Source organism: Melanotaenia boesemani, chromosome 1 (assembly GCF_017639745.1).
Source record: "Melanotaenia boesemani isolate fMelBoe1 chromosome 1, fMelBoe1.pri, whole genome shotgun sequence".
Lineage (NCBI taxonomy): Eukaryota > Metazoa > Chordata > Actinopteri > Atheriniformes > Melanotaeniidae > Melanotaenia > Melanotaenia boesemani.
Genome location: NC_055682.1, coordinates 33283157 through 33304736, shown reverse-complemented (window position 1 = coordinate 33304736; position 21580 = coordinate 33283157). Strand labels below are relative to the sequence as shown.

General features: G+C 39.3%; 1 protein-coding gene across 2 annotated transcripts in view; it reads left to right on the top strand.

The window, feature by feature from the left end:
* LOC121638243 (collagen and calcium-binding EGF domain-containing protein 1-like) overlaps positions 1 to 10700 on the top strand; it is a 54144-nt gene extending 43444 nt beyond the window's left edge. For both annotated transcript variants that reach the window (XM_041982931.1, XM_041983012.1), the window contains 6 exons: positions 242 to 375; positions 553 to 658; positions 4966 to 5105; positions 6235 to 6270; positions 8254 to 8289; positions 8494 to 10700. In XM_041982931.1, the coding sequence (XP_041838865.1) occupies positions 242 to 375; positions 553 to 658; positions 4966 to 5105; positions 6235 to 6270; positions 8254 to 8289; positions 8494 to 8682 (641 nt within the window). In that variant the 3' untranslated portion in view covers positions 8683 to 10700. The remainder of the gene's footprint in view (positions 1 to 241; positions 376 to 552; positions 659 to 4965; positions 5106 to 6234; positions 6271 to 8253; positions 8290 to 8493) is intronic.
* Positions 10701 to 21580: the final 10880 nt, after the last annotated feature.

The window sequence follows — 21580 nt, the reverse complement described above, 5'->3', positions numbered from 1 at the left end:
ATGATATTTCAATGTGAATGACTGTTTGCATAAGCCGTATCAAGGATGAAATTGTGTAGGACCAATATTAGTAAAGGATTACTTTAGATTTCCAGTGGGAACAGCCGTTATTAAAGCATGTGCTCTCATGTGTTACGTTTACTTTGTATTTAAAGAACTGACTGACTGAATTTACTGAGTGTGTGAACCTGCACCATGGTGGCAGCTTAAAAAAAAATTGTGTTTATGTTTTGCTGTGTAGTGAGTACTGCAGGGAAGTCAGACACATTAATGAGTGCTGGTACCTGCTCATTCACCTGTCAAGATTTCATGAACATGAAGAACAGTCTGCTACAGCTAAAACTGCGGCTAGGAAACACACAGTCACCCAACCAGGTAACATCTATATTAACCAAACAGTAAACTAGTAAACCATTTTATGTGTGTGATTATTGATGGAAAGTGTTATGATTAGAATCAAAGAACTGTATGTTTGTCAAACTACAGACAGTAGAGAAATCAAAGAGTCCAAATGTGTGGAGCTTTACTCACCTTTCTCCTTTGTGTTTACAGGTACCTGATCTGGCCAACAGCAGTGATAAACCTTCTTTGGGACGAGCAGGAAAAAGTCCTGATGGCCCTTGTTTACCTGGCCCTCCAGGAGCTCCTGGTGTTCCAGGTATTATAAAGATGACTTCATGTTAGAGACAGAATCTCCACTGGGTACAACTGTTTTATGTTTAGAGAGAGTTGTGAGGCCAGGCTGCTGATGTATAAATACAGTGTGTGCAGAATTATTAGGCAAGTTGTATTTTTGAGTGTGTGCAGGTGACTATTACTGTGCATAATTATTAGGCAACTTAACAAAAACCAAATATATACCCATTTCACTTATTTATTTTCACCAGGGAAACCAATATAACAACTCAAAATTTACAAATATACATTTCTGGCATTTAAAAACAAAACAAAAACAAATCAGTGACCAATATAACCACCTTTCTTTGCGAGGACACTCTAAAGCCTGCCATCCATAGATTCTGTCAGTGTCTTGATCTGTTCACGATCAACATTGAGTGCAGCAGCAACCACAGCCTCCCAGACACTGTTCAGAGAGGTGTACTGTTTTCCCTCCCTGTAGATCTCACATTTGATGAAGGACCACAGGTTCTCTATGGGGTTAAGATCAGGTGAACAAGGAGGCCATGTCATTATTTTTTCTTCTTTTAGACCTTTTCTGGCCAGCCACGCAGTGGAGTACTTGGATGCGTGTGATGGAGCATTGTCCTGCATGAAAATCATGTTTTTCTTGAACGATGCTGACTTCTTCCTGTACCACTGCTTGAAGAAGGTGTCTTCCAGAAACTGGCAGTAGGACTGGGAGTTGAGCTTGACTCCATCCTCAACCCGAAAAGGTCCCACAAGCTCATCTTTGATGATACCAGCCCATACCAGTATCCCACCTCCACCTTGCTGGCTGTCTGAGTCGGAGTGGAGCTCTCTGCCCTGTACTGATCCAGCCACGGGCCCATCCATCTGGCCCATCAAGACTCTCATTTCATCAGTCCATAAAACCTTAGAAAAATCAGTCTTATGATATTTCTTGGCCCAGTCTTGACGTTTTATCTTGTGTGTCTTGTTCAGTGGTGGTCATTTTTCAGCCTTCCTTACCTTGGCCATGTCCCTGAGTATTGCACACCTTGTGCTTCTTGGCACTCCAGTGATGTTGCAGCTCTGAAATATGGCAAAACTGGTGGCCAATGGCATCTTGGCAGCTTCACGCTTGATTTTCCTCAGTTCATGGGCAGTTATTTTGCGCCTTGTTTTTTCAACACGCTTCTTGCGACCCTGTTGACTATTTTGAATGAAACGCTTGATTGTTCGATGATCACGCCTCAAAAGCTTGGCAATTTTAAGAGTGCTGCATCCCTCTGCAAGACATCTCACTATTTTTGACTTTTCAGTCTGTCAAATCTCTCTTCTGACCCATTTTGCCAAAGGAATGGAAGTTGCCTAATAATTATGCACACCTGATATAGGGTGTTGATGTAATTAGACCACACCCCTTCTCATTACAGAGATGCACATCACCTGATATGCTTAATTGGTAGTAGGCTTTCAAGCCTGTACCAGTTGGAGTAGAACAATATGCATAAAGAGGATGATGTGATCAAAATACTCATTTGCCTAATAATTCTGCACACACTGTAAGCATCCAAACATCCAAGTAAGTTCTCGATACATTAAAGCATGTGTACCACTTTATTAGGTACACCCTGTTAGTACCAGGTTTTACCCCCTTTTGCCTCAGAAATACCTTAATTCTTCATGGAACAGAATCATCAAAAATTTATCGAGGTGTTGGAAACATTCCTCAGAGATTTTGTTCCATATTGACATGATAGCATTACACAGCTGCTGCACATCCATGATGAGAATCTCTTGTTCCACCACATCCCAAAGCCACTCTGCTGGATTGAGATCTGGGGCCTCATTTATAAAGCTGGCGTAGGTACAAAAACTGGCATATGCCAAAAAAAGTCAACTTTTGGGATTTATAAATACCAAACTTGGCGGGAGAATGTTCCTACCTCCACGCAAACTCTGACCATTGTGTATGCACAAAATCTGGGAAAACGGGAAACTGTGACACCAATGGCACAGAATAAAGTCAAGGAAATGATGAGGTGGACAGTCTGTTGCCAACATTTACCAGTCAGTAAAAGAAAAGGCGAAAAGTGAGCTTTGGTCATTTATCCTGAGGGCCAGCAAAGTGGGACAGACTGGAGCGTCTAGAAGTGATGTAACACTTATGAAACACACAAGAGGTGGATTTCCTTTATTTATTTTTTTATCCTTACACAATCCTTTTGTAATTGTTGTCCCAATTTCCATCAAGACAGTCTCCATTTCCTGCAACTCCTTGACCACATCGTTAATAGCGGTGTTCGTGCCCCTCTGCACCTGCAGGACTTCCTCTGAGGATTCGGCTGCTGCGGTGCTGCGAGTCTCTAGCCTCACCCTCTCCAATCACAGCTGCAGCACCGCCAACCCACCTAGAACACCCAGGAACTATAAAGAAATATTATTTAACACCAAATTAACCAGTCACACGCTCCGCTTCCTCTGGCATGTCTTGCCTTGTGACACTGCAATGACAGTATCTGCCACCTGCTGCCACTATTCTGCCTTTCTGAATCAGTAATGCCCACACTGTGCCCACCAATTAAACATTTTTACATTTTTCAAATCACTCCTATGATGATGAGAAAGCAAGGACCAAGGTTTCCCTTGCCCGGACGAGGGTCACCGGGGCATGCTCATTGCCCTTCCGACTTGGCGCCTGTACGTTGGGGTTTACCCCGGTGGACAAAAGGGTAGCCTCCTTCCACCTTCGGGTGGGGGGACGGGTCCTGACTGTTGTTTGTGCTTATGCACCAAGTAGCAGTTCAGAGTACCCACCCTTTTTGGAGTCCTTGGAGGGGGTGTTGGAGAGCACTCCTTCCAGGGACTCCCTCGTTCTGCTGGGGGACTTCAATGCTCACGTGGGCAATGACAACGAGACCTGGAAGGGCATGATTGGGAGGAACGGCCCCCCTAATCTAAATCTGAGTGGTGTTTTGTTGTTGGACTTCTGTGCTCGTCATGGACTGTCCATAACGAACACCTTGTTCAGACATAAGAGTGTCCATATGTGCACTTGGCACCAAGACACTCTAGGCCGTAGCTCGATGATCAACTTTGTAGTCGTGTCGTCAGACTTGCAGCCGCATGTTTTGGTCACTTGGGTGAAAAGATGGGCGGATCTGTCAACTGATCACCACCTGGTGGTGAGTTGGCTCAGATGGTGGGGGAGGATGCCGGTCAGGCCTGGCAGACCCAAGTGTGTTGTGAGGGTCTGCTGGGAACGTCTGGCAGAGTCCCCTGTCCGAAAAAGTTTCAACTTCCATCTCCGGCAGAGCTTCAACCATGTCCCAGGTTAGGCGGGGGACATTGAGTCCGAATGGGCTGTGTTCCATGCTTCTGTTGTCGAGGCAGCCAGCCACAGCTGTGGCTGTAAGGTCGTCGTGCATGTCGTGGTGGTAACCCCCGAACTCGTTGGTGGACACCGGCAGTAAGGGATGCCGTCAAGCTGAAGAAGAAGTCCTATCGGGCCTTTTTGGCCAGTGGGACTCCAGAGGCAGTTGATGGGTATCGGCGGGCTAAGCGGAGTGCAGCTTCGGCGGTCGCTAAGGCAAAAACTCGGGCATGGGAGGAGTTTGGAGAGGCCATGGAGAATGGCCTCTCCAACACCACCACCACCAGCAGCCTGAACTGTCAATACAAGACAGGATGGATTCGTGCTTTCATATTGTTTATATCAAATTGTGACCCCCCATATATGATCATGCACACCAAATACAAACATCAACCATATCAAGCCACTCAAACCATGCAGTGAGTTCACATGAGTCAGTAAAAACAGACACATTAAATAGTGTTACTTATTAATTCAGATAAACATCTGTACTCCAGCATAGTGATGAATATTACCATTCATATATTCATGTGTAGCATTCATCCTACTGAGTGTTGGAGAGAGAAAGAAAACAGAATGAACCGACATGAGAAATGATGGATCAGATGAAAACTGTTCATGGACAAAAAGTAGAAACAGTTTCTCTGTGTCTGCTGCTGCTTTTCTCTTTTGGAGATGTTATCTCAATCATGTTTAACAAAAGACTAAAATCCCAGCAGATCAGCAGTTTCTAATATACTCAGACCAGCCTGTTTGGCACCAGCAACCACGCCACATTCAAAGTCACTTAAATCTCCTTTTTCCTCATCCTGATGCTCAGTTTGACCTTCATCAAGTCATCTTGATCTTGTCTACATGACAAAATGTGTATGACAAAATGTTATCTGTGCTAACAAGCAATTGAAGAGATGTACTTTTGTATTTTAAAGTTTTCTTTTTCTGTCACATTATCTGTCTTTCTTCACCAGGACACCCAGGAGAACCAGGAAGCCAGGGGGAGTCAGGAGAGAGGGGTCCACCTGGCCCACGAGGTCCAAGGGGAGACATGGGACCCATCGGTCCAGAGCCGGACCTGAGACATATAAAGAGGGGCCGCAGAGGGCCAGTGGTAAGAAAAATAAAAACATTGTCACCTTAATTTATGGTTATCACATATCACAGCAGCTCGTTCTAGACTTCTAACACATCAAAGTGACATGAATGACACTTTGTACATGTGCAGTCCACCACTTACGCAAAGTTCACATGAGGCGGCCTCCACAACACAAGAGAAGAAATTTAATATTTCCAGTGGAGTGTTCCAAATGGACACGTATTTGTCACCACGGAAGTTAAAAAATAGAAAAGAAGAATAAAAGAAACGGGCACACCTGAAACAGTTTTTTTTCAAAACCAAATACCATAAGTAAAAAGCCAATAATGACTATAAAGAAATGCAATACTAAAAGTATAAACATGGAGCTTTCCTTCAGGGGTTTACTTTAAGACCAACTTTTCTTGACTGTGAGGGTCTGTTTGTTTTTTAGTTCTCATGTTCAGATTAGTCAATAGTAAATTGAAACTCTGTAACAACTCTAATGAAAAGTGGACTTGGTCTTCATTGACTGGTCTGTGCAGCAGCTCAAAGGGGTTGTTATTTACATTTAAGATACTTTTTAATGTTTAGTTATATATCTGTTGTTTAACTAAAGAATTAAATCACTTTAATTGCGAGGGTTTTTTTCTTTTTTGTACTATTGATTGTTTATAGACATAGGAAATCCAGAAGTCCTTTAAATTTCCACGTTAAAAAGACTACATTTTCAGTTTTAACTCCATATAAATGCTTAAAATATTCATCATGTTTTTGGGTGGTGGTTTTATGGGCAGGTGTGTTTCAATGTGAGTAGATGGAATGAGGGTGTTGGAGTATCTTTAGGCTGGTTCTGGTGGGTTGTCTGAGTAAAAAATAACTCAAGACATATGTTTCTTGTCTAAAGCTGATTTTTTTTATAAAGCACCATTACAGGAGGCATCAACGGTCCAAGCTGTCTTTGACATCACAGAGTTTTTATGTAGACATGTTCACAATTTATACTACACAGAGTATCCTGTACATAGATTCATTATGTTAAACGCTATTTTCTGTGTTTGTTATTACAGTGTAAAATGTTAGTAAGATTTATGGGTTATACTGTATGTACAGTTTCAACATCAGTCAGTTGACAGATTTTAAGAATGATCTTGTGTACTTACAGGGACCACCTGGAGCTCCAGGAAGAGATGGATTAAAGGTTGTTAAAGTATATATTCCATTAACTGTGTGTGTGTGTGTGTGTGTGTTTCTTTATTGTGTGTCCTTGTGTGAAGCTGCAGCTCCCATTTGATGTTTTTATTGCTTCAGCTACTACATATGCACATTAGCCTGAATTATACACATATAAGATAATCTTTACCTGCAGCGTGCTCTGAAAATCTGATTCTGTTTAGATTGCGACTGCTTTTACAATGAATAAAGATCATATTCTGCAAACACTGCAAGTAATTTAAATCCCACCTCCAAAAGTTTGGTTGTGGTGCAAAATGTGAATAAATCAGAGATCTCCAAATCTCATGAACCAATATTTTATTCACAAATAATTTTATAATTTCATGAAAAATGAAATCTCCATTCCATAAAATTAATCTCCAAAAGTTTGGATGTGGCAACAAGAGGCTGGAAAAGTAGGAACATTTTGCAACTATCTTGATTTAATTCAGTTCAGCTGAAGCAACTTTTTTTTTGTTTGCAGTTTCTCCATTAAGAAGATAAAAACAATAAAAAGCCCACAAGCAACATAGCAGATCTTTAATATATTGTTAGGGCTGTTCTTGTTCCTCACAGATAAACCACAAAACAAACTCATAAAAGAACATGTTAAAAGACTTTCAATAAAAGAATGATAAGAAATAACATTAAATAATCACAGATTCATAAAACAATTCAGTTTTTGCATCAAGTGGATTCTTTGCTGTGCTCTCTTTGCAACAGACTCTGTGTGCTCATCAGTTTTGAGCTCAGGTGAAGTACTTGTAACTGAAATGTTCACTTTCTCACAATGGATGATGCTGGGCTTTGTGTCTTTCAGAAGTGATGAGGTTTGCAGTCTATAAAATAATCCAGTCTGAGCTTGTTTTCAGCACTCAGTTCAACAGTCTGCATCACTGATGCTAAGGGTGTGCATTAATACCTATGCTGAACTTTATCACTGCTTAAAAGTAGATGTTTAATTTAGAGCAACACATGCTATCATCCAGATTACCACTTTTTTAGGAAAATCCTTTACAGCGAGACAGTGGTAAACCACATACTATATATTTACAAAAGAAGAGTTCAGATACTGGACTGCCTGCAGGCCATCTAAAAGCATTTAGTTAATCATGAAAGACAAAATGACACAGAAGACTCGGAACTGTAGAGCAGCGAGAATATCAGACAAGAATGCTACACCGTTCTCCCAAAGGTTCAAAAAGTATTTTTCTCACCTTATCGGATGGCAGACACACGATGCTTATAGTAAAAGAGTCTGTTTTGATTTAAGAATATAAAATCAGTCTATTTTTCAAACAAGCTTCAAGTGATATATGATCAAAACTGGCATTTAAGGGGTTAATTCTGTATAGTGATTTATTAAATGATAATATATAAAAAAAAGAACCTTTTATGAAAAAAGGCATAAAGATGTGAAAAAAAATTATCATAATTATACTGCAATTTAAAGTTCAAATTACAAATCTTGTTAACAGTTCAAACACAACTTTTTTATTTTTTATTTTTATTTTTTTTAAACAAAGCATAAATATTTGAGATGTTAGCTATGTGAGGTAAACATTGGCCCTGTCCCAACTTTTGCAGAGTTGTGTTGCCACCATCCACTTCAAGATGAGCTCGTTTCTCCATGAAACAGTATAATAAGTCATTTTTCAACATTTAATGTTTTAAAGTTCTTTTGTAAATTCAAATTGCTGCACTCAATTTTAATTTGCATCCCCACATTTTTTTTAAATGGAGACTGTATTACTATATACTTAAAAACACATACCACATTTTATCACACATATCATAACTAAAAAACACACCATTTATAGGCATATTCTTGTGTTGTCAATTAATTTGAGATACTTTTATGCTCAGACCCACCACTGCATGCATACATGATAATATGAATTTAGCTGGATGAGCTAACCTGCAGCTGTAGAATAGAAACTGGTTAATTTCTGTTGTTTCTCATCTGCAGGGTAACAGAGGAGCTCCAGGTCTCAAAGGTGAACCTGTAAGTGTATTTTCTAGAATAAACACAAAGTGAAATTCAGATTTAAAAATATTTGTAGAAGCAGCTGAGTTCAAAGTGAAACTTTTTGCCTGCCTAAAATGATAAGCAAATTGTTGTGGTGCTTGTTTTCTAATTTTAAAAACGCATGTTAACTCGCTGTCAGTGAAACATAACATGAAGGCCAGATTTCTTATCTGTCTCCAGGGACCACCCGGCTCCTTCGACTTCCTCCTGATAATGATGGCCGACATCCGCCATGACATCATTGAACTGCAGGAGAAGGTGTTTGGTGAGCGGCGAGGCATATCCCTGGACAGTCCTCCTCAGTCCAGTGGGGAAGCAGATTTTGTAGAGTGGGGCTCAGGACAGGGAGATCTCATGCTCAATACCTGACCCCTTCAAAACCCCACTCAGAGCGACAGTCTTTCAAACAGCAAAGCAACAACCAAAGCTGACTCTTTCTTCTGTGGATAACACAGCTGGGGACCAAAGTGCGGACATGTTAATACTTCCTCAGCTCACAACTGGGGTGGATGGGGCAACAAACCATGTATGAATTCTTAGCAATGCTACAGACAGTAAGACTGAGAGATACAAGAAATTTAAAACCTCTCCTAACCACTGCAAGCGCTGTTCTGCTGCCTTTCCTGTACTGTGGATGGGAGTGAGGGATGTGCGTGCGGGACACAGAGTGAGAAAGATGCAGCGTGAGCCTTTATGTCTGAGCCTCTGAGCTGTGCCTCTGAGCTGAACCACTTCAAACGATGAACTTTATCGTCTACATCTCTTCCTGTTCCTGAGTCCATCCATGGAAGCTCTGCTCTGCCAGTTTATGTTTTGCCTGCAGGGCACTGGTAAAAAAGGATCCAGGACCTGCACTGTTTGCCTCCCGTGCACCTGCCTGCAGCTTCTCAGCTATTCTTTGAGGAAAACTCAGACAAAACGTCATGAGATTTCATGACCATGGTGTTATTTGGAACGTCATCTTTGGTTTAAAAAGCATTTTACAGGTACAATTTGCTTGTATCTGCTGATTAGAAAACACAAAAATGCAATAATAAACACAGGAGCCCTGTTTATAACCCATATGTTTTAACAGGAAGTTATATGTGGGCACAATGCTTACAAATTGATGGAGACCATTGTTGCACACATTCTCTGACTTTTAGTTCACCCAGACATGGCAGACATAGAAGTTTTCTTATACTCAGCCACAATTCTGCCTTTGTTAGCACCAGGTTGTGACATTTGAGTCCCAACTGGGCTGCACAACTGTTGCCAGTGCAATACCTGAACGTAAATATAGCCCACAATATGTTTGCTGTTGTCTTTCATTGAATCTCAACTGTTAGCTTACATTGAGAAGCAGTAATATAGCATATTTCGACTGCAAGTTATGTACAGAGAAACATCACTGCATTTGGCAAGTATTGCAAATGGGATCTTTCTTGTACCAAAGCAGTATGTAGCAAGGGCTGTAAAACTGAATTTATTAATTACTGCAATGACGCTTATTCTAAAGCAGCGACAACATGTGTGTTTTCATACTACAGTCAGGATTGTTACATTTTCCCTGTTAATAAAAGAATATAGTTTATAAAAGATGATCTGTATAATTTTTTTTTCTGTCCATGTCTTTGAGACCACTTAGAGAGCAAAATGTTCCCTACAGACTAGAGATTAAATCTTCTGTCCAAAGCCAAGCTGTGAAAGCTTTGTGAGATAAGTCAATCAGTAATACGCTTTCCTTCGTCAACAATACCAAAATGCCACTGAGCAGGGATATACAGGCCATTTTGTACTTGCGTTGTAAAAGATAATTGACTCAGTGCCACCAGTAGAGGGAGCTAAGTAACATATAATACCTTTAAAATGTCCGAAATACTCACTCAGTTAACTAAATAAAACATTCTCATACATTCATAAATTTCCTTTAGAGTGTTCAGAATTTCCCAAAGTGCAAGGTATAAAAAGCATTTATAATGTTTCAGTGTTCATATGCATGTCTTTTCTTTGTTATCCCCATCACTGATCATTGAGCCATAGTGCCGGGGTGTCATTATGAAAGGTGTGAGCATCAAGGGTCAGAGATCAAATTCTTGGGTATAGACAGCTGAAGGGATAATTATTGGCCCTGAGCAATCAGTGGGGACCTGTTTGGGCTTGATCCCACCACCAAGGAGATGATGAAACCAAAGTGTGACCTATAAAAAAAAGACATGCTGTTTGAACTTTGTGGAGCTGAACTCTGTTTAAAGTTTTGATTCTGATAAAGACTTCTGGGGAATTCTGCTGTCTTGCAAAGTTTGTGTGGGATAGAAAGTTTGCTGCTATCATTATGAGTGTAACTATTGTAATTAAAGTTTGTGTGGATAAGATGTCATTATCTAAATATATAGCCCAATACCTACTGTATGTATGTGAGTGTGTTTATCTTACTTAGCAGGTTTCTAATCTAATGGTTCCACCCACTGCTGCGCAGTCACTGCTAACAATACGATCATTGCCATGGCAACTGGAGTCAGGAAAAGCAACATGAAACAACTTAAGAATCGAGTCAGTTAGAGAAAGGTTGAAACTGAGACGGTAAGAGATTATCTCATTTCCTTCAACACTTGTCATGCAATTAGAAGCTTTCCTCTCAACCTGTAGGGAACAACAGAGGTAATGTCAACAGAGTGCATCATAATGTCAACAGAGTTCATGTAGCAACACTGCTAATAGACCTGGCACATCTGCAATATGATCAGCAAACAAAGAAAAATCTTTATTAAAACAAATCTGTCAACTGTTTATCTTATCAACCCATTACATCATTCATGTCTCCTTGTATCTATCTTTATTTATAACTCATATCATTGTCTATCAGATTTTCCAGTATGTTCAGTCCAGGCCTTTGGGATGCCACACTCCACTGATGTTGTACAGGGAGAAAAATTGTGTAACTATTTGCTGATATCCTGAGATGAGAGTTAAGATACAGCTGATAAAACTGGACCAGATGTTTCCTAGTATGGGAGGAATTTCCGCACTGGCACACTGTGGCCATCCATAAATACATGTAATGCACGATAGGGCCGTCACTTCAAATAGTCTGCTCCTTTGTGTGTTTGTTTATGTGTGTAAAAATGGCTTCTGTGCATGTCTGTGTGTGGGTGTTTTTAAGGTGAGCGCGTGCAAACAGTGAATGTTACAATGGATCTCCAATGCAGTTCATTTCAATTCATTTCAGCTTTATTTGTATAGTACCAGTTTACAGTCATCTCAAGGTATTTTTAAAGATGCAGTCAAATTTAATCCATTTAATCCATTTTTTGAGCCACATTAGTCCATTTTATTTAAACTGTGTTCATTTAAGCCAATTCCTAAAAAAAACTATTACCTACCTAAATCCACAAACAAAATATAGTCTTTTCTTTGATTTAATCCCCATCCTAAGCAAGCATGGAGCGGTGGGCAACAGTGGAAATCTGAATCAGAATAGCCTTTACTGCCATTGTACAACTAGCATACAATGATATTTGGAGAGCTTCCCCAGAATGTAGAGTTAAAAAGAGGAGCATAAAACCACATAACCACAGATACACATGAGTAAATAACGGGCTAAGGACAATTATTCTAACAGAATACAAAAACTACAGACAAAAGCTATTTAATAATAGGCTAAATTCAAGAAATCAGCGATAATGAACAGTCACAGGCTAAAAAGACACAGTTTTATTAGAACTGTGTGGACTAGAAGTAAGGGATAATAAGGTTTTAGTGATACCAATATCATTAAATGTGTTACCTATTGATAGAGGGATTGAGAAAAATAATTTTTTTTGTAAATTTCCTTATTGATTTTTTTTTTTTATCTTTTATTAAGTAAATAGCAGAGTTTTTCAATTTCAATCCAGGCCTTTGGACTGAAATTGTACACTTGTGAACACTACTGCTTAGTATCTAAATTACCAACCAGAGTAAACTTGGTTTTGTCAAGTCCATATAGAAAATGCAACCAGATGCATTGATAATTTTAGCTTCCATCTCATACAAATGTGGGTATTTTGATGTTGAGAAAGGATAAAAGCCTTAAACTACAAGAAATAAAGAAACTGTAAGCTCGGAGGCATCCAGTTCTTTGAAAAATTCATGACTGTGTATTGTTTGGATAAAGAAATTTGTGAGCTTCAATCCTGATTTCCAAATCTGATTTATATCACTTCAGTATCTGATCCTAGATTTAATTCGTGGATCTGTGTCACAACACTGGCTTGCCAATTAGCATTTAGCTATATATTTAATTTACTTTTAGGAAGGTCCATTTTCTTTCTCTTTTTAACTTTGTTCGTTTCTTCCCTTCTCTACTAAATCTAACAGTTTAAAGCCAAACAAAACTAAATCTAACCATCTAGACTAAGGAGGTCATTGGGGAGAATTTATTACAAAATGTCATCACCAAAAATTTTTATGGAATCATTTGTATGTTGGCTTCCAGAAACTTCTTAGTTCATTTTTTCTATTCAGTAACATAGTAGGTGCACTTATCACATGAGAAGAACTATGAGTTTTACTGTATATTTTTACAATAGGATCTATCTGTAAACATAAAAACCACACAGCTAATTTAAATTTGAAATCAGCCTAAGAAAACTAAAGTCAACATAGCTGCACATCGATCATTCATCTGCTCTTTGTAAATCATTCATAAACCATCAAGTGAGAGGAGATATGTGCAGATGTCTGGAACACGAGAGAACTGTTCCTTAAAATAACATCCGTGTATGAAAACCATCCAGGACAGCTGATCAGTATCAAACATTTTAAAAACATACGAGGAAGACAATCACATACTCATGGGGATATCATTTTAAACCTACTCTGCAAATGCTTGGATGGAACATGAGAAGTGGGCACTAAGCTTGCTCATGTGAAACAAAAACCCAGTTCTAAAAAAGTCTGGACAATGAAACAATCTTTTCTAATTTCTGCTGCTGCTAGAATAAGTTACTGCTAGATTATTTATATAAGCCTGTAGTACTGGCTCTTGCTTTTATGATGTCATTTGAAGATATTTCCATGCAGTCTAACTCAGTTTTACATTAAAGGCACAAATAGGCAGAATATTGCATGCTAACTTAACACAATCACTTCAATTCATATCAAATCACATTAAGCAGCTAGAATATCAAAATATAATTTTATTCCTCAGCTTAATCACCCGATTAAATAAAAAATCTTTTTTGTTTTATTTTATAAAAATAGACCATGTCACATTCTGCTTTAAAATGTTCATATAAGAAAAAATGTTTGTATACATTGAAGCAGAATAGTAGAAACCTTATTGGATGTGGAAGGGAATGACCATTTACATTATTTCTTATTTCTATAAGTTATGTGCCTGCAGTTAAAAAGCAAGTTAGAACATCACCCTCATCAACTTCAAATTTGAAGAGATGTGGACTTGAAGCATCCATCCAGTTTGAGAGGATATCTGGAAGTCATCGCCATTAAAAAAAAAAAAAAAAAGAGCCAAAAGGGAAGGGCAAGACCTACTGCCAACAGCCCCAAACAACCCAGATCACTCTGCCTGCAGCCTTCAGGAGTTTGACTTCCCAGCAACAGGCTAGTTGTTAGTTACAGGTTTCTCAAGTTCAGTCTTTATTTCTAAGTTTAACCTAAAACAACTGCAATGAACTGAAGTAGTTCAAAATTAAAACGATGAATGTGAACTGCTCGTTTCAACTGAATGAACTGAACTTTAAACTAGTTCATGAGAAGCATGAACACTTAAATAGCTAATATAATGGCTACAAGATTACTGTAATGACAGTTTGTTAAGCAGTATAATAAGTATTTACATTTACTATTGTCACTTCAGTGTGCAAAAAAGATGCCACATATCAACCTTATTCATTTTATGTGTCAACGTCTTTGGACTCTGAGGCATTTGGAATGGAGTATCACTCAGATGAATTGTGTTTTATTTGGACTAATCTGTATTCTACATCGTTTTGATTATTGTTTGCTACTGGCCCAAAGGACCATGCAGACTGTTGTGAGGAACAAGTCCAAAAGCTAAGCTCTGTGATGATATGAGCATGTCTCAAAGCATCCATCCATTCACACATTTTCTATTTACAGAGACCATGACAATTCTACACAGAAAGACAGTTGGATTAGTACCCTTGGTAAAGCTTGTTCACACATCTGTGTCGGCAGCATTAATGCAGAAAAGCTCACTGAGATTTCAGCCGGCACATACAGCTTTCGAGACCACATCTTTTTCAAGAATATTCATGCATTTTTCAACCAGCAAAAAAAAAAAAACTTTCTGAAAAAAAAAAAACCATGAAGGCATGGCTGCACTGTCAAAGAATTACTTTTATTCCTTCTTCTTCTTCTTTCTTGAATTTTTTTAACACCAGTCAGATGTTTTCTGATTTGGGTTTGTCAGTTATGCAAATAAAAAATGTGCAACCTACACAACAGTAACATTGCTCAATCACTGTGCAAGTTGGAACAAAGTCATATAGTCTGGAAATCAAGCTAACAACTGCAGGTAATTAAGATAGTTGGAAGTGACACAGAAAGTTTATGTAACTAGATTTCATGAGTCAACAAAATGTTTATGAAGACAACTGGCCCAACTGGTGAACTGTTGTCTTCCTTGATGAATATTTAGCTGTTTCCAGGGACCTGTAGCCATAGCAGACAATGGGTAAATCACAGGTGTCCATCATCATCACTTGCGTGCAACAAGAATAGGGAGAACACATACATATAGCATGCAGCCACACACATTTTTCCCTCACGAAACCCAGGCATGCCACAGAACACCTGACAGGTGCAGGCGTGATCTGCTGCAAGACACGCTATCTTGACACGCTAACTCATTCTTAAATCTGAGCTACGTGCCTGAGGTCAAGTGTTAAGTGTCTTAGTTTAGTTTACTCTGAAGCTTGTTCCTCCTCCAGTCCTTGTCTCTGGGCACACCTTCTTCCGATTGTAGACGAACTTCTGTCACTCTACTTATAATGGAGCTGCAAGAGGCCTGAGAATTTGAGCTTGTCTGATGAGTAATGGGCCTATTAGCTGTGTCAAAAACATGCTACCAATCCCATGGTAAGTATGTATTATTTGGAGTCCTGCAGGTGTCTGTTTAAGAAGTCTCTGCATGAGTTTCTTGCAGAAATACTGAGTGTAGCAACTGTAGTAACACTGACATCTTATCAGAGAATATTATACAGTTTGGAAATATTTAATAATTCATGAGAAGATTGCAGATTCTTTCCAGCCCAACATAAAAACTCACCTTGTGGTCATGTAAATACTTATTTTTTAGAAATCCTGTAAAATAAATATATATATATAGAGAGAGCACTAGTTTTCTCATGGTTAGCGAAGTATGATTTATTAGCCTTGTGAATGACACGTGATTTGATTCACCACAGTAGTGGCTCCTGACAGAAACAATATCACATCTGTCAGGAATGTAAATGAACAAGATGCCAAAAGTTTGTACTTAGCTTCACAAGAAAAGTTGGACTTGACTGGCATCGTTATGGAAGAACTGGATAGAAAAATCTGAGAGGGTGGATTAATGGCAACAGGTTGTGTAAACTCTCTTGGCCTGAGGCATTTAGTCTTAATACACCTTGGCTTCCTCTGTCATTTACAAGCTGTTCGCATGCACACAGCACAGCCAAGAGTGTGAAAAACCGGATGAGCAGGTCTGCAGCTCTCTTGTCTTTTGATGGGGGGGTGGGGGTGCTGCCTGAGGCTGCACAGTTGCCTTGCGTGAGGACAACAGATTCATCTTCTTGCTTGACCTCCTGATCTAGGCTGTGACAGCACCACTTTTACAAGATGCATCCCAGTTTTAAAAGAAAATGTGTTATAAGTACTTTTGTCCATTTGTTCAAAACTGTATGTGTAGGCTGTGATTTTGCAGAGGGAGTTGCATGACAACATGTGCACGTGGTCATGTACTGTAGCAAGCCGTCACAGGCGAGTCACCATGCAGCAAAACATTTCCAGTTCATCATCACCATGTGAGAACGGGTAACTGTTGAACATATAAATCATTATGTAAGTTGCATCTGTGGAAGATTTTTGTTTCACTGTGAATACAAAGAAAAACCCGTTGATGAACTCATAAATAAACTAGAAGCTCTCTCTCAGAGAGTGCAGATCTCTGCCAAGCCATAGGGTTACTAACCTGAGAAAAAAAAAACTCAAAAGGCCTAACAGCCTAAACAGTACCCTTTGCATTTTGAACCTTCAGGATAACCAGATCCACAATGTCAACATGATCTGAGCGAAACAATGTCGGATTATAACATCTACCATGATGTCATCTTGTTTTGTTTTGTTTTTTGTTTTTTATGTCAAAGTTTCTGGGCATTATCTGATGAGTTATAAGCTGTAATGGCAAAATTAGCCCTTTTCTGCCCATAGTAAAGAATCCCCAAAAAATAATACTGGATCCAGACAGTAGGTGCGTTTCCATTACCTCTTGAATTGCGCAAAACCTAAATGTCCCAATAAAAAAAAAAAAAAAAACAGCAATGGAAACACATACATTTCGAAAAACCCTCTCAAATATTGCTAAAAGGTTTTTACACTCTCCTGAGGTGGTTTTTGCAGATGTGTCAATATAAAAGTATATCGCAAAAGTGTAATGGAAACACGTTTCTAGCAATTACATGTCCCCGGACATGACATAAGAGTTCGTCTCAAATAAAGATGGAGTGGTATGAGTAGACACAGGAGGAGACGTAAATCTTTTTACAAATAATTAAAGATAAAATATAACCGTTATCCTCTATTGCAAACAACAGCAAAATGCAAGAATTTTACAAAGAATTAGAAATCTCTTTAATGGCTTTTGTGCTAAATATCATTCAGTGGAAACACCTGCAAATCACAACTGCACTTTGTCGAAATTTCAGAAATATCTCTTCTATTTTGCAAAATCCTGTAATGAAAACACAGCTAGTGATCTGTGTCACACCCAAAGTGTAATCACTTGTTCCTTTATTCCATTTCTAAACTTACTAAAAATATTTTTAAATACAATCAACAATTTTTTTGTTATGTTGTTAACAGACCGACAGACGGCGTTAAATTCGTAATCTTTGCCTTGGTGGAAGTAACAGCTCATCTGTCTTAGATAGCAGAGTTGTTTAACTAAAGCAGCAGTGGTGGGGTGGCTTGGTCTAGAGGGTGGGTCCGGTGTAGTCTTATTGGCAGGGTGGCTTGGTCCGGGGGTTGGGTGGCTTGGTCCAGAGGGTGGATCCGGTGTAGTCTTAGTGGCGAGGTGGCTTGGTCTGGGGCGTGGCTTGGTCCAGCGGGTGGGTCCGAGGTAGTCTTAGTGGTGGGGTGGCTTGGTCTGGGGGATGGGTCCAGAGGGTGGGTCCGGGGTAGTCTTATTGGCAGGGTGGCTTGGTCCGGGGGTTGGGTGGCTTGGTCCAGAGGGTGGATCCGGTGTAGTCTTAGTGGCAAGGTGGCTTGGTCTGGGGCGTGGCTTGGTCCAGCGGGTGGGTCCGAGGTAGTCTTAGTGGTGGGGTGGCTTGGTCTGGGGGATGGGTCCAGAGGGTGGGTCCGGGGTAGTCTTAATGGTGGGGTGGCTTGTTCAGGGGGGTGGGTCCGAGGTAGTATTAGTGGCGGGGGGGCTTGGTCCAGAGGGTGGGTCCAGTGTAGTCTTATTGGCAAGGTGGCTTGGTCCGGGGGTTGGGTGGCTTGGTCCAGACGGTGGATCCGGTGTAGTCTTAGTGGCGAGGTGGCTTGGTCTGGGGCGTGGCTTGGTCCAGCGGGTGGGTCCGAGGTAGTCTTAGTGGCGGGGTGGCTTGGTCTGGGGGATGGGTCCTAGAGGGTGGGTCTGGGGTAGTCTTAATGGTGGGGTGGCTTGTTCCGGGGGGTGGGTCCGAGGTAGTATTAGTGGCGGGGGGGCTTGGTCCAGAGGTTGGGTCCAGGGTAGTCTCAGAGGTCTTTTTGTTCTGCATGTGGAGCTAACAGTGTGGGGTGTTTGATACTTTGGTTGTTGTTGTGATACATCTTGCTGTTGTTGTCTTGATTTTTTTTTTTTTTTAGGTGCTCAGCTTAGTCAGACTATCAGCTTAGTTTACCTGTAAAAGCTGTAAGAAATTCTCTTTTGTGTTTCTGTACAGGTTCCACAATTCTTGTACATTTTATTATTATTTATATAATTAGCCTTAATTTACCTGCTGAATCAGATGATCTTAATTAATGCACACTCTACCTGCAAAACTGTTCTCTTTCCCGCAGTTAGGAACATAAATCCTTTTTCTGTCTGCAAATTCAAAAGCCAGTTCTCAGCATTTTATTTGGCATAAGGTCGTGGAACTGGTCACCCAGTTTATAAATGTGGTCTGCTAGCCCTTTTTCCATTTCTGCTGTGAAAATTCTTTTTGCCTGTCCTGTCCCACTGTATGCTGCTGTTTTCACCTGTTTGCCTTTTTCTTCCTATGAATCTGTTTAGAGTAGATTTGCCAACCTGTTACTACTATGGATTTGCCACCCTAAATATCAGCCACTCTCTCTGTCTCCTCAAGAAACGTTGTATTTTCTTGACAAGATATACTTTCTATTATGTTTAAAATATGAAAAGAAAACAAATCCCCAATTGAAAAGCCATCTTAGAGCCACCATTTGGTAAAAAAAATAAATAAATAAGTAAAACTGCAATTTAGGCTAACCGTCAGCCTAATGGTGCATGTGGTTTAATACAATAAGAAAATTTTATCATGTATGGTATATGTTTTTAGGCCTAGATAAATTTGCTTTGATTGGAACATTGTTAACATACCACAATGATTTTCTCTTTTTTACAACCAGAGAGATATAAAGGCTGCTTCCAACATGTGTGGCCATCTGAAAACAAGAATGTACAGTTACATCTTGGGTGGGTCATCTTCCCCACTGGCTCAGTTTAACTCATTCTCCTCTTGTTTTTAACTGAAACTAACATCATCCTGGTCACAGATTTTGATAAGGCTTGGAAAGATTTTGTGCTAAAAATGTCAATAATACCCCTGAAATGTCTGGCATTGACATATAATGGACAGTAATGCACTAGTTTCTGTAGGAGACACCTCCTCCTCCACCACGGCCATTTCAAATGCGCTTCTTAAATTAATGTGACACATGTGGCTTACATCCAGTGTCTGGCTGTTGGTGTATTTGGACACTCACAGGTCTGTTTGTTCTGCATGTGGAGCTAACAGTGTGTGGTCTGTGTTGGACTCATTACTGCTACAAGCTTCAGCTTCTCAGTGAAATAAGATCCAGCATCCAGAGCTGCCAGATATCTGTCAGTGTGTATTAAAAAAAAAGGGGGAGATGTATGTTGCGTAAACCTTTAAATTAAAGAGTCATTTTTGGTGCCACTCAGAAAACTGCTGAAAAGGTGAAAGTGTTGATGCAATATACATATGGGCTAGTCAACTAAATAGGTTACAAACTTAATGTAAATGTGTTTTTCATCAGACAACATATATATGGATCTTATAACATCATAACCTCACTTATCAAGATAAACCTATCAACTGGAACACTGTTAAGCTCACCATTAAATATGCCACATAGCATTTTTTGATGGCATCTATTTTGTTCAAGTATTTGTATTAATACCTTTTACAAATTTGATGTAGCTAGTCAATTCATAACCATGGATAAGTACACTACCGACCATAAGTTTGGTAACACTTTCCCATTAAACCCCATGGGAAAGTTTCTTAAAACTTATGACTGGTTGTTTATATTAAAGAGACAAAAATTACTTCTTGTATCATATTCTAACTTATAGTGCATTCTAGTGCCTCACTTTCTCAAACATGTATCACAACAAAGGTAGCCAGTGTTGTGCTAGTTAAAAGTAACTAGTTACAGTTACTAGTAACTTCATTCAAAAAGCCACTCAGTTACTTTGTTGATTACTTATACCAAAAAGTAATGCTTTACTATCAAAAGTAATTTTTTAGAAACTTTTGTAAAAGAATATTCTAAGGAATTCTCCGTTAATATCCATAGAATTTAATTAGGCTACAATGTTGTATGAAGTATAAAACAAACTCAAACAAAAAGTCTTTTTAAACACTATTTTATTTAAGTCAGGCCAGCAGATTATTTGAAAATAAATAAGTAAAAAAAGAAAAGTGCCTGGAGTGCTGCTTAGGTGTAAAAGATGGTACCTTCTTGAGTGCCTCAGTAATCTTTTCATGAATAAATAAATAAAAAGATAGAAATGAAAAGTAATATAACAGCTGCTCAAAAAGTAAATCTATGCTGCATGTTGAGCCCTCCAATCCACCTTTCTCCCACTCTTTATTGTGTATATTATCATATGACAAAACCACGGTTCAAGTAACTTTGAGACATCTGTGTGTGACTTTTGCTATATTTACATAAAAATTTATTACCATATGCAAAAGTTAGAAGTGGCAAAATGTCTTTAACTACTTAGTCACACACATCATCAGATAAACATCTGTCTATAACTCAGTTCCCTGTCTTTCACTGTGTGAGAAAATGGATGTGCAAAATGAGTGTGTGAAGTATGAGTTGCTTCAGACAGGATTCACACAGATACGTTAACACTTGATGGTGGTCAAGCCTGATGTTTGAAATTAATGTGACAATTAGTCACAAGATGAAACACGCAATCAGCCAGGAAGTTAAATTTAACTGCTGCTTATAAAGCTGAGCTCTCCCCAGCTTTCTGTCTTAACTCAGCAAAGCAACAGACCCAGAATTCAATCCAGACTTAATATAAGGTTTGTCAATCTTAAAAAGCAGGAATGCAAAATGATTGAGAGATTTGCAACTGGAGCATTGGAACTAATTAGCAAAACTTTATGCAACAACCTAGAGGTTAGATGAAATGTTACATGTTAGCCACACTCACAAACTTTACTTTTGCACACCTGCAATCTTCTGTTTTCAAAGTGAGGTGGTTGATCTGCAAGATGTCCCAACTGCCTTTCACCCTCTGTCACAATGTTGTCAAATGTTTTGGAACGTGTAATCTACTTTGCTTAATCCTGGGAAACTGATGTTGTTCTCACAGCTGCCTCTTTGCAACAAGTCACTTTCCCTTGCTTGTCAGTAACACAACTGCAGCATTTCACACAGGCTAATTTTATCCTTTAAGAAAATATTAATATAACAGCAATGTTGTCTGTCCCTACAATCTTTACATACTGAAAAACATGTGCAAGTTGTAACATCTCCTTTCAACCATGTTGCTGAAGCTTAACATTGACAGTTAATCTTCTGCATTTGTCTT